The following is a 12,408-nucleotide window of genomic DNA, read 5'->3' on the forward strand; positions in this document are numbered from 1 at the left end:
TAGTTTCATTAAGAAGAGGAAGGTGCCAGTGCTGAAAATTGCAATGATTTGATGCAAATTAACAAATTGCACATGAATAATATAATAGGGAAAAAAAGTCTTTAAATTTATGCACATGAATAAACGCATCAATGTATACTTTGACAAACATAATTATAAAATGGAAAATTTTAAATTGTGAAACATTTATTGTATTTAAATTAAGAATGTGGATCCTATTTATTGGCAATCAGAGTGGCTCATAGCAAATTGTGACCTTTTTTTTTTTTAAGTCATTGAGACTTACTTAAATGACGTGGGGTTAGAGTCCCTTGTTATTTTTTAATATAATTTTTACGTGGACCACTCAATGCACGAACTTCCTGGACAGAGGCGCGAATTTCATTTCGCCATACCACAAATTTGTTAATAACTATCAATAGATAGGTTACAAAATCTGAAATTATGTTTTCTTAGATAATTATTTGTGAATAAAACTATACAAGAAAAAATCCAATAGTGAACTGCTAAAATGTTAAATTGTCATGTGCACTTGAAATTACAAGATATAAATTAGCATTCTTGATATAATTATGAGCTTCATCCAACTAGAGTTTCGTTATTTGAGTTGCAAGTAAGATGTGGATGGTATAAAGTGATAGCATTATAAGAAAACTAATTTTTTTTAATGAAATACTAATATCTTCTTCATTTAAGCCTACTTCTATGTTTCTGGTTCCAGATTAGTCATAACATTTCTGTTCTCAATCAAAAGTTAGCCAGGCGACGTGATACTTTGGATTTTGAATCATAGATCCATTTCCTTTTTTTTTTTGGTTATTTTTTTAGGAAAAAAATGTTCATAGTTGTTTCTTTAAGTCAAAGGCACCCCTTAATACATCTAAAATTCATCTAACGTATCATGTATATACACATATTAATAATTTTTACTCTTTTGCATTTATATACATTCCCTATTTAATTTCACTTGCACTTTCTTGTATTTATTTACTTTCCATAATTAATCTTACATTTTCAAATGTGGATGGTTTAAAGTAATAGCATGATGAGAAAAAACCCAAATATCTTTGGTGGGTGTCAAACCACCAAAAATAAAATTTATATTAGACCTACTAGTGAAACTGAACGAGTATCGTGGTGAGTAGGATCGTCTCCACAGGGAACTGGTAGATTTATCACACACAGGAAGATGGGAGGGATTTTTAGCTATAGTACCAACTAATTAAAAAGGAATAAAAACGGAAATTCAAAGTTGAGTAAGATAGCAGGAACCAAATTACATAAATAACAATGAATTAAAACAACCTAGTCAAGGAATTAATCTTGGCACCGAAGCACACAACTGATCACAGACACAAGGGACAATTCATATACTCACGAATAAACTGGTTATAGTGGTCAAGCGATGCGCCCCACCACCAATCTTTCCTTAATTTTATGGTAGTCAAGAGACGCTCATAAACTACCCTCTTGTGACTAGACAACCCCAGAAACGCTCATAGGATTTAATGTAGCCACAACATTAGAAATTAGAAAGACCCAATTCTAGATGACAAACACACATGCGGATTTATTTAGGATAGATTAATTATCCCCACGATCCAAATTAGACCGCTTGCGAGGCGGTGAAATTGTCTCGTTTGCCACTAATCAAGATGCTTAAAGGCGACGCGCCAACATCTTAATTGGCTATCAATTATTTAGACAATCGAATAACAGGCCTAATTATCCAATAAATCTAAACAATAATAACTCAGGGAAAAATAGAGAATAATCAAATACCCATGAACATATAAATTAAAAATAAACAATTAAAACGATCTCACAGTTATGGTGCCCCGATCCTTGATTTATTCCTCAACTAGATAAACGATTTAGCCTTGCCGAATAATGATTATGCGATTCCAAGCTTCAAAGTAATTTTGTCTATGAAGAAGTAAAAGGGTGCGGCCGCTAGTCTAAAACTTGCGTTGAGAAGTAAAAGACAAAGACCGCAAGATAATCCCTAGTCTATTGCTGTCTTTTTATTTATAGTGTTGCTGCCAAAAGTCTTCATTCAAAAGGCTTCCTAATCCCACGTGAGTTCAGAATTTGTTTCCAACGAAAGGTGGTAGTCCAAAGGATAGGACCCGCGGTCCGTCTTTTTCACGCAACTCTACCTTGTCTGGCGTGGGCGCGCCTTATAATGCCTAGTCTTCTGGAATTTGTCTCTTTTTATCACTTTTAACACCACTTCGCCTACAAATAACACAAATACCAAATCTGGGCAGAAATCCAATACTTTGCATAATAAACTGCCAAAATTAAGACCAAATAACCACAAATAAACTGCATAATTATATCCCTATCAAATTTCCCCACACCAAGACAATGCTTGTCCTCAAGCATTTCAAACTTTAAATACACAACCAAGCGAGCAAACATTTTTGCAGCAGTTGAATTCAAAACAATGGCTATTAATCAAAGCTACTATTGCCAATGTATAATTTAGATAACTGTCAAGTACGAGATAACTCTCCAACTAGCTTTTAAAACCAACGACTCTTTCAAATCTAGACTAACTAATCTAAGAATAGAAAATATCCAACCAACATTTAAAAAAAAATAATAATAATAACCAGTCCAACTATTAAGCAAAATCTCAACATAAGGACTCATGGATCCGCAGGCAATACAATTATTCATATACTTTCATGCTCGTATACTCTCTTTTTTTTTCATTTTTTTCATCATTTTTTTTCATTTTTTTTGTTTCTTTTTTTCTTCTTTTTTTGTTTTTGTTTTTTTGTTTTTTTTTTATTTTTTATTTTTTTTCTTGAAAGAAGTGCTTAGTCTTGAGCCATTCAAGTCTTTTGACGCGACCTCCGACATCTCTCCAATGAAGGAGCTCGGTTACTCAACTTTTAACCGCTTAAGACCACATACTCATAGTTATCGCTGCTTTTTGACGCGAAAATCGACACTTTAGGTGAAAATCCCCGGTTATTAGTCAATGATAACCAGCGGAGTATAGTCGAATATTATTCACAAATAAACATCCAAGTAAAATTAAACCATGCAAGCCTGCTTCATTTCCTTAACATGGAGAACTAACATTAATAGTTGAAACCAGTTCACACAAAAAATGTCAGAAAAATATTTACAATGCCTAGAAAAGTTAACCAAAAGAAATTGCAAGAGTCACAAAATCTCAAATATTTACCAGAGAGACATCCTAAAATGTTATCATATCATACTTAACATATTATCATCTAAAACCGTAACAATAGTTAAATTTGAAAATTTAGCCATTGCTTATCAGGGCTAACCATAAAAATCCAAAAGGCATGGTAAAGTTTTTTTTTTTATTTTTTTATTTTTTTGCAAAAGGGAAAGCAGTAAGAAGGAAAAGCTAGACTACTCCCCCCACACCTAAAGTCTACATTGTCCTCAATGTAAGAACGAAAAGTTGAAGTCAAGTGAAGAGAGCAAAAAACTTCCCTGAATGAATAAAACTGCAGCAAAACACCATGGTAGGGAGGTGTCAGGGACTGGCAGCGTTGCTGTAAGGCGTGACCACGCCTTAAAAGGCAGAGTCTTCTGCCCAAGCATTTCTACGGTGTTCAAGAGCATCATTTATAGGGCGCGGGCATGCCTTGTAAATCCAAGTCTGTGACCCCAAAGTCGACTAGAGTTGCTGTAAGGCGTGACCACGCCTTATAAGGCAGAGTCTTCTGCCCAACACTTGCAATGAAACAAAACAACCCAAAATCAACGAAAAACGAAAGAGAACTATAACAAAAAATAGAGGCCTTGGGTTGCCTCCCAAGAAGCGCCTTTCTTTAATGTTTTTGGCTAGACATTGCCCTGTTTATTCATGGAGGATAAAATCTTGTTGCTCGTTTCAACGCTTCGTCATCTGTATAATCCTGATAACCCTCGTAAGTAGAGTAATCTTTAAGCACACGAGGTACGATCTTCCATGGATTTGTAAATGGTGCCAAACATACAAGTAATGACCTTAAGTCTTCACTCACTCCTCCATCAAGAGCATTTATTAGTTCGAGATATTTTGTCATCATGACTCTTAACTTATTCCTGTCATGAAACTCATAATTTTCTGACATAATAAAATCAATCTCACTAACAGGACTTAAAGAATAAGAATCAAGAGAATATTGATTGAGGAATGGAGGAGATGTCACCGTATTCGGCGATGGTGCACTAGATTTATTCACTTGAGCAATTTGATGCTGGGATCTCATTCCTTGCATTTTAACTTTCTTTTCAACTGCATCTTTAGATCTGTCTTCTTGAGACTCTTGCAGTTTAATATCATTTGTCAGGATAATTGCACTCTCATCTTCCTCATGATCGATAATAGTCTGCGAGGGCAATTTCTCACACATTTGAGAAGTCAATTGCGTTATCCTAGATGTTAATTGATTCACTTGATTTGCCAAGTTACACATGCTCGCTTGTGTCTCCTAATGAAAATCCATTGTCTTCTGCTGAAATTTATATGTCTCCTGTTGAAATTGATATGTGTTAGTAGCTATTAATTTAACCATTTCTTCAAGAGACATACCTGACATGGATGCTGGCTGTTGCTGTTGATATTGATATTGAAAATCTATTGGCTCTGGCGTATAATTAAAATTGGAGTTGTCCCCACTATCCTTGATCCCACCCGTTTGAGTAAGGGTCATACCACATTTGATATTGAGATGAAAAATCTTCAAAAGTATCGATTGGAGCACTTAGACCATATTGAAATGTATGGCATATGTCGATTGAATGACCTGAGGCAAAATAAGTTCAACAATTTGCAACAGCCCATTGATCATTGAAAAAAGCATGAGTCTTATAACCTCTTCTAGAAATAAAATCCCGTCTATTACCAAAATACGAAATGTTAGCAGCCATAAACTATAAAAAAAAAAGAGAAAAAAAATGAAAAAAAAAATGGACTGAAAAAGAAACAAATTAATCAGGCACCAGTTCCCCGGCAACGGCGCCAAAATTTGATGGGTGTCAAACCACCAAAAATAAAATTTATATTAGACCTACTAGTTAAACTGAATGAGTATCGTGGTGAGTAGGATCGTCTCCACAGGGAACTGGTAGATTTATCACACACAGGAAGATGGGGGGGATTTTTAGCAATAGTACCAACTAATTAAAAAGGAATAAAAACGGAAATTCAAAGTTGAGTAAGATAACAGGAACCAAATTACACAAATAACAATGAATTAAAACAACCTAGTCAAGGAATTAATCTTGGCACCGAAGCACACAACTGATCACAGACACAAGGGACAATTCATATACTCACGAATAAACTGGTTATAGTGGTCAAGCGATGCGCCCCACCACCAATCTTTCCTTAATTTTATGGTAGTCAAGAGACGCTCATAAACTACCCTCTTGTGACTAGACAACCCCATAAACGCTCATAGGATTTAATGTAGCCACATCATTATGTAGCCACATCATTAGAAATAGAAAGACCAATTCTAGATGACAAACACACATGCGGGTTTATTTAGGCCTAGATTAATTATCCCCACGATCCAAATTAGACCGCTTGCGAGGCGGTGAAATTGTCTCGTTTGCCACTAATCAAGATGCTTAAAGGCGACGCGCCAACATCCTAATTGGCTATCAATTATTTAGACAATCGAATAACAGGTCTAATTATCCAATAAATCTAAACAATAATAACTCAGGGAAAAATAGAGAATAATCAAATACCCATGAACATATAAATTAAAAATAAACAATTAAAACGATCTCACAGTTATGGTGCCCCGATCCTTGATTTATTCCTCAACTAGATAAACGATTTAGCCTTGCCGAATAATGATTATGCGATTCCAAGCTTCAAAGTAATTTTGTCTATGAAGAAGTAAAAGGGTGCGGCCGCTAGTCTAAAACTTGCGTGAGAAGTAAAAAACAAAGACCGCAAGATAATCCCTAGTCTATTGCTGTCTTTTTATTTATAGTGTTGCTGCCAAAAGTCTTCATTCAAAAGGCTTCATAATCCCACGTGAGTTCAAAATTTGTTTCCAACGAAAGGTGGTAGTCCAAGGGATAGGACCCGCGGTCCGTCTTTTTCACGCAACTCTACCTTGTCTGGCGTGGGCGCGCCTTATAATGCCTAGTCTTCTGGAATTTGTCTCTTTTTGTCACTTTTAACACCACTTCGCCTACAAATAACACAAATACCAAATCTGGGCAGAAATCCAATACTTTGCATAATAAACTACCAAAATTAAGACCAAATAACCACAAATAAACTGCATAATTATATCCCTATCAATCTTCTTTAATTTAATCCAAGCTCTAGCAAATGACTAAATTCATATCAACAGGGTATGGTATAAAATAGGTACTATTGTTGGTCTTCCCCACACTTACAGGACAGTACACAAATAGTTTCTCACGTAATATATATAATTGTATTAGTAAATTTCCAGATTCGGGATGCGCTCAATTTTGTGCCATTCCTCTCCTCCCTCTTCACACCGTGGTTCCAGTAGGTCGCAGTCACCTATAGTCAAACTTTGGAGTGTCTTCATCATTTGAATGCTGGATGGAAGTCTTTCAAGCTTCGGACAAGACCATAGTGTCAGGTGTTGAAGAGAAGTGAGGTGGCCGCCTCCAAACCAGTCTGGCAATGAAGTTAGATTGTCCAATTCATTCAGCTCCAGTTCTTGTAGTGCGGGGAAATATTTGACTTCCTCTGGCAGAGCTGTCGCGTTTGACCCTTGGATGCTTAGATGAGTCAGGGATTTGAGGGCTTTAGTCCCCATTGAGAGACTCACCAAATTATTGCATCCTTCGATATAGAGTTCCTGCAAAGAAGCAAGGCCTCGCAATCCTTCTTCTGGCAGAGACTTCAGCTTGGGACATTCCTCGATGGTCAATTCATTCAAAGCCGGGAGGCTAGCCAAGCTTCTGGGTAAGGCTCGCAGATCATTCATATACCCAATATCCAGGGATTCAAGAAGACTAAGATTTTGTAGCATCTCTTCTGGAAAACAACTCAATCCTTCAATCCTCTCAATTTTAAGGGAATTAAGACTAGTGAGATTGGAGATTGAAGCCCATGCCATGTTAGGGCATTCGTTAAAGGACAAGGATTGAAGTTGAGAGAACACCACTGGAGTACCTTGGACTTCTCTCCCTAACATTCCTTTTAGATTGGGCATGTCTGATAAACCCAGGTGTTTCAACGATGGGGACATTGCAGCGGCTGCAGCAGTACTCTCCTGGGCCCCAACTATGTACTCCGCTGCACTTTCCTCTACCTCAACTTCTGTTACAATTGAAATCCAAGATGGAAATAATGATGAACCTTTGAAGCCTTCTATATAAAGCAATTGAAGGTTGGGGCAGGGTTTGAGGGCTTCGAGCACTTCCTCATCATTGTACCGTTGAAGAGTTCTTTCAGAATGCCAAACCAAATACAACTCGCGAAGACTCTGTTTTTCAATTAAGCAAGCTTCTTCTGCATCCTTTTTGTCTTCAATCCTCTCAAGGTGCCCAATTGTTAGCTTTCCTCTAAGCATATTTAAGTCTCGCAACTCACTTAGTTGGAAGCCTTTTTTGCCACTTAGGACGACCATACTCAACGTCCGCAGGCAAGTCAGCTTCCCAATTCCTGGCATTTGAGTCAAACTCCAGCACCTCCGTAGACAAAGATGTCGAAGATTTCTGAGGAATCTCATGCCTTTGGGCAGGCTCCAAAGTTTGTTACAGTCATTTAGGTTTAAAATTTGCAAATTCCACAAGTCACAAATTGAATTGGATAGTTCAACAATGTCAGATTTTGAAAGATCTAGATGCCTTAAATGTTTCAGGTTGCTTATTGCAGGTGGCAGCTCTATCAAATTTTCTTCCCACATTGTTGACCTTACAATGAGAGCCCTCAAGGAACCACATTTTGACAAGAAAGAAGAAAACTGGTCAGTGCCTGTGATTGTAATAGGAAAAGCCACTGTTAGCCAATCATTCCGCATATCCAACATCATGGTTCTGTTTGACTCTGTTCCACCGTGTTTAGCCTCCATTACGGATTGAGCCAGATCATGGACAAGGTCATGCATCTTAAAAGCAGGGACACTGCCATAGCCAAACACATATTTCTCCACGGCTTGGAACAGTGATCTATGATGTAGTTCAGTCACCGCAGCAGCACCAACATCTTCCACTTCCATCGTTCCATTAGATGAAATCAATCCATTTGCCATCCACAAATGTATTACCTCTTCTTTTTCAATTTTAGATCCCTTGGGAAATACAGCACAATATGCAAAGCAACCTCTCAACTCTACCGGAAGATTAAGGTAGCTCAATCTCAACGCGGGCAAGATATCTGTTGTATCTTGAGGTAAGTTCCAAATTTCACTGCATTTCACAGAGTTCCATTCATTTTCTTCCCTTTTAAATCGTAGAAAGCCTCCAAGAGCCTTTGCAGCCAGCGGAACACCACCACATTTTTTCACAATCTCTTTTCCAATGGCTATAAGGTTAGGAAATTCTTCTGCCTCTTGACTACCAAATGCCCGTTGCCTGAACAGTGACCAACACTGATCGTCTGACAAACTCGATAGACGATGTGTCCCTAATGTGCGCATTATTTCAGCAACCATCTCCATGCGAGTTGTCGTGACAATTGAACTACCTTTTGATCCGCATTGCAGAACAGATTTCAATTCCTCCCATTTCTGTGAATTCTCATTCCAGACATCATCCAGTACAATCAAGTATCTTTTCCCTCTCAACAACTCTTGAAGCTTTCCTTGGAGAACATCCAAGGGTAAGTCTCCAATAGAAGTCTTGTCTACAGACTCAATTAAGGCTTTTATAATCCTCTTCACATCAAATTCCTCTGAAACCCAAGCCCAGAGTTTTGGCTCAAAATGCTCAATTACGCGCTTATCATTGAACACCAATCGGGCAAGTGTTGTCTTTCCAAGGCCTCCAACACCCACTATAGGGAGCACTGATACATTTTGATCGTCTCCAATTATTTCTTCCGTCAAGATGCGGACAATCTGCCTTTTTTCATCGTCCCTTCCAAGAACTTCAGGCTCATTTACCACGGATCCAGTCTCGCGGCTTGCATTGAAATAGCTCCCACGCTTCTGATCACTCAAATCAAGCTTTATTCGCTCATCAGCTATTGCATTAAATTTGTCAAGGATCTCTTTCATCCTTTTCCCAATCCTGTGACGAAACACTAATTTTCCTGCTACAGGGTAACACATAAAACTTAAACAACCAGAATTTTTGTACTTGACTCTTGGGGCTTCAGCTGCGCAATCATCCAATACATCATCGATTTCATAGGCAACAACATTGAGCTTCTGAAACCAGAGTTGTATTGCCCTTTCTGTGAATTGCTTCTGCTCAGCATCTTCAAGGACTGCCTTGATGGTGGAGAGCAAGCGTGAAAGCTTTTCCATGTCAGTTGCAACACCACAAAGCAATTCACGCTCCTTCTGGATCGTGGGTTTCAAAGTATCTATGAGAATTTCCACAAACGCTTCCATCACGTGTGACCTAAAAATCACGGATCAGGCCAGTTAAATCAACGTTAACTACATTCGTAGGGGCGGGGGAGCAATAGGAAAAGAATAAGAGCAACATTATTGTTATAACTTATCAGCGGTGACTGTTTTTCTCTTACAAGCAAACCTAGAGAAAGCTAGATACCGTCAAATGAATTAACGGAATGCTACCTACGCTAACATGGTGAAAAATGCTGTCTGGTCTAATATCTCCTGCTTCAGTTTTGAAGTAATCTTCAGCAAAGTGTACAGGGTGTGGACTCTTATGCAGCATCTTGACATAATCTTCTCATATTATGGTCTGTTGGGGTATATCATTTCCCAAATCCTTTTACTTTTGGTCCTCGTGTCTTTCTCTTATTTCTTTTTCTGATACTCGACAGAGCAATGCAACACATTTATAGTCGGATTGTATCTTTTCAGAATAACTAAAGAAATTTTTCGAAAGAAAAATAGGACCTATATTTCGATAAAGAAAGAAAAGAAAATGCCCAAAATGTTCAGACGTACACGTATTCTAAATCCCACAGCAAAATAATTTATTGGTAGAGAGTTCAGCGGTTTCTACCCTACAATTAATTTATTGGTACCCTAAAATTAACGAATGATGTAAGAGATTATGTATCCATACATTTATGAATTTAAGCGGAAATTTATTAGCCTGATCATCAAAATTTATGAATAAAATTCATAAAAGATCTAGAGTTTAGAAGCTTAATTCATGATGCATTAATTAGTTGATATATAGAACGTACATATTGTCTTTTTCTATAATGTAAAGGATTCATATTGGGGTGTAGTACTTTCAGTGTTTTACCCTTCTAATTGGTTTCAAGAAAATAATACTCCAAATAATTATATACAAAGAAAATTCCCCAACACCGGAAGTAAAATCCCAAACTTAGTATGATAACAGGAAGTAAAACCCAGCCCTGGAAGCTACTCGGCAACATATAAAAGTATACACTAGCAGTGAATGTGTGTTAAAAAAAATGTGTGTTAAAACACATGGAAGCCATATATATTTCAACCAAAAATGTGTGTTAAAAAAAAAGAAGTAAAACAGCACTTACTTTGGAGAGAATGAACACTGTGGCAAAGGCTGATATGTGGGATTTGCAGAAATTCCCTTTATATGGTGTGAGGCTACGTTGAAAAAAAAACTTACTTTAAGTTTGAGGAAAAGAATAACAAAATTCTGCACTTAGTTGACAGGAAAAAAAAGAAACCACTGAGAATAGCTGACCTGACGAATATGGGAAAATTCCTAGTATATTGAGTACTATATTATTGATCTATTATTGGGGAGAAAACAGTAGTACCGTTATTGATATGAAAGTATATCCGCGAAATTGCTTGTGCGTTTCCTGGCAGTAGTACAATTATTGAATGTGGTGGACCTATAGATTTGAATTTTTCCAAGCAATTGCATGATAAAGTAGAGTGAAAAAAAATACTGCACGCCTTTTCAGGTTCTTTTGTTTTTGCTTATGCAGTAAGCCGTTTTCACGACATATTATTTTAAGTTAAAAACTGGCCTTGTTTGGAAAGATTAAAAATAAAATTGCTATATTTTACGTGAATATATTTTTCAATCATCTTTTTATTTCATATATATTAACTTGTTACAGTAATTTTTTTACAAAAAATTTAGAAAAATACCATCAAAAAATGAAGGTAAAGATACTAAAATGAAATTATGAAAAATCCACAAGATGAAATGAAGGTAAAGATGGAGATGTTAAAATAACTTCCAGGACATGTTATATCAAGCTAATGCTAAAAGCTAAAAGGAAGTCTTACGATAGAATTCGTGGCATTATGTTGCAATTTTGAACTGATTTAGAAGGTTGAAATATTGGCGGGGCACTAGATTACTGTCATTTTTGTCCTAATAAGTAATAATTGTCAGCCAGAGTTAACTCAAATAGTAAGGTTTAAACATTTTGTAGCAGTTTTCAAGCCCTATCCTCAATATCTTTTCCATGGTAGGCTGTTTGTAGTTACAACCATATGATCACATTGAAAATGATTGAACATATGATTTTTTCTTTTTCTGGAGTAAGAAACTTCTCATCCAAAACTTTTCGCCGCCACAGGAAACTTGTTTTTATTTCTTTCCTAAGGAAACATTTTTTTTTTAATTTTTTTACTTTGCCAAAAGTAAATGACCATTTTTTCTTTTCGTATCTGTCTGCTTGAGGTTACTTCACATCATGCGTTGACCTTAGATTCAATTGTTTCGTGTCAAACGGCCAAAACCTAATGTAAACTCGTATCATAATGGCAGTACACGTTCTTACATTTAGTCCTAAACAACTATAACATTATGTACGTTTTGAAAATATTGTACAAATACTCATATTTTATACCTAATGGCATAAGGCGCGTTAAAAAGTTCAAAGCTCTCAAACAATTACCATTTGTAATAAACTTTAAAATTTATGCTATGATTATGACATATCTCACGTGTTATGTAGAAAATAACAAACTATTTTGGTCCATTTTTTTTTTTTTTTTTACATTATACATACAAAGCCTTCGTGATATCAAAAGTCACTGATTTAATAGGAGTATCTTACTGATGAGAAGAAGAGATAAAATTGATATTCATATAGTATAGTATGTGGAAATTATAGTAATTTTACTTGTATATTTAGTTGTGTAATTTGTATATTTCGGTTGTACAATCACCATAGATATTGATGACTTTTTTATGCTTCCAAACGTAGTGCCTTTTTATAATTATTGAGGCTATTTTTGTAATAACAGGATTGAAATTTTAGTTTACAAATATACTTTTGCTTGAAAAACAATTTCCACTATTTTCTTGAAAAATAAAAGTCTTGGA

The 12,408-nt window shown here is 36.3% G+C and overlaps 1 protein-coding gene across 1 annotated transcript; it reads right to left on the reverse strand.

Annotated features, from left to right (window-relative positions):
• Positions 1-6,443: 6,443 nt before the first annotated feature.
• LOC113780169 (disease resistance protein RGA2-like) lies at positions 6,444-9,452 on the reverse strand. The gene has a single exon (XM_027325984.1). It carries the CDS (start codon positions 9,450-9,452, stop codon positions 6,444-6,446), a length of 3,009 nt encoding a protein of 1,002 aa, XP_027181785.1.
• Between the last annotated feature and the right edge of the window lie 2,956 nt (positions 9,453-12,408).

Source organism: Coffea eugenioides, chromosome 8, assembly GCF_003713205.1.
Source record: "Coffea eugenioides isolate CCC68of chromosome 8, Ceug_1.0, whole genome shotgun sequence".
Classification (NCBI taxonomy): domain Eukaryota; kingdom Viridiplantae; phylum Streptophyta; class Magnoliopsida; order Gentianales; family Rubiaceae; genus Coffea; species Coffea eugenioides.

Excerpts from the sequence above, each read along its gene's own strand:
- LOC113780169 (XM_027325984.1), bottom strand. The coding sequence starts at position 9,452 with ATGGAAAAGCTTTCACGCTTGCTCTCCACCATCAAGGCAGTCCTTGAA.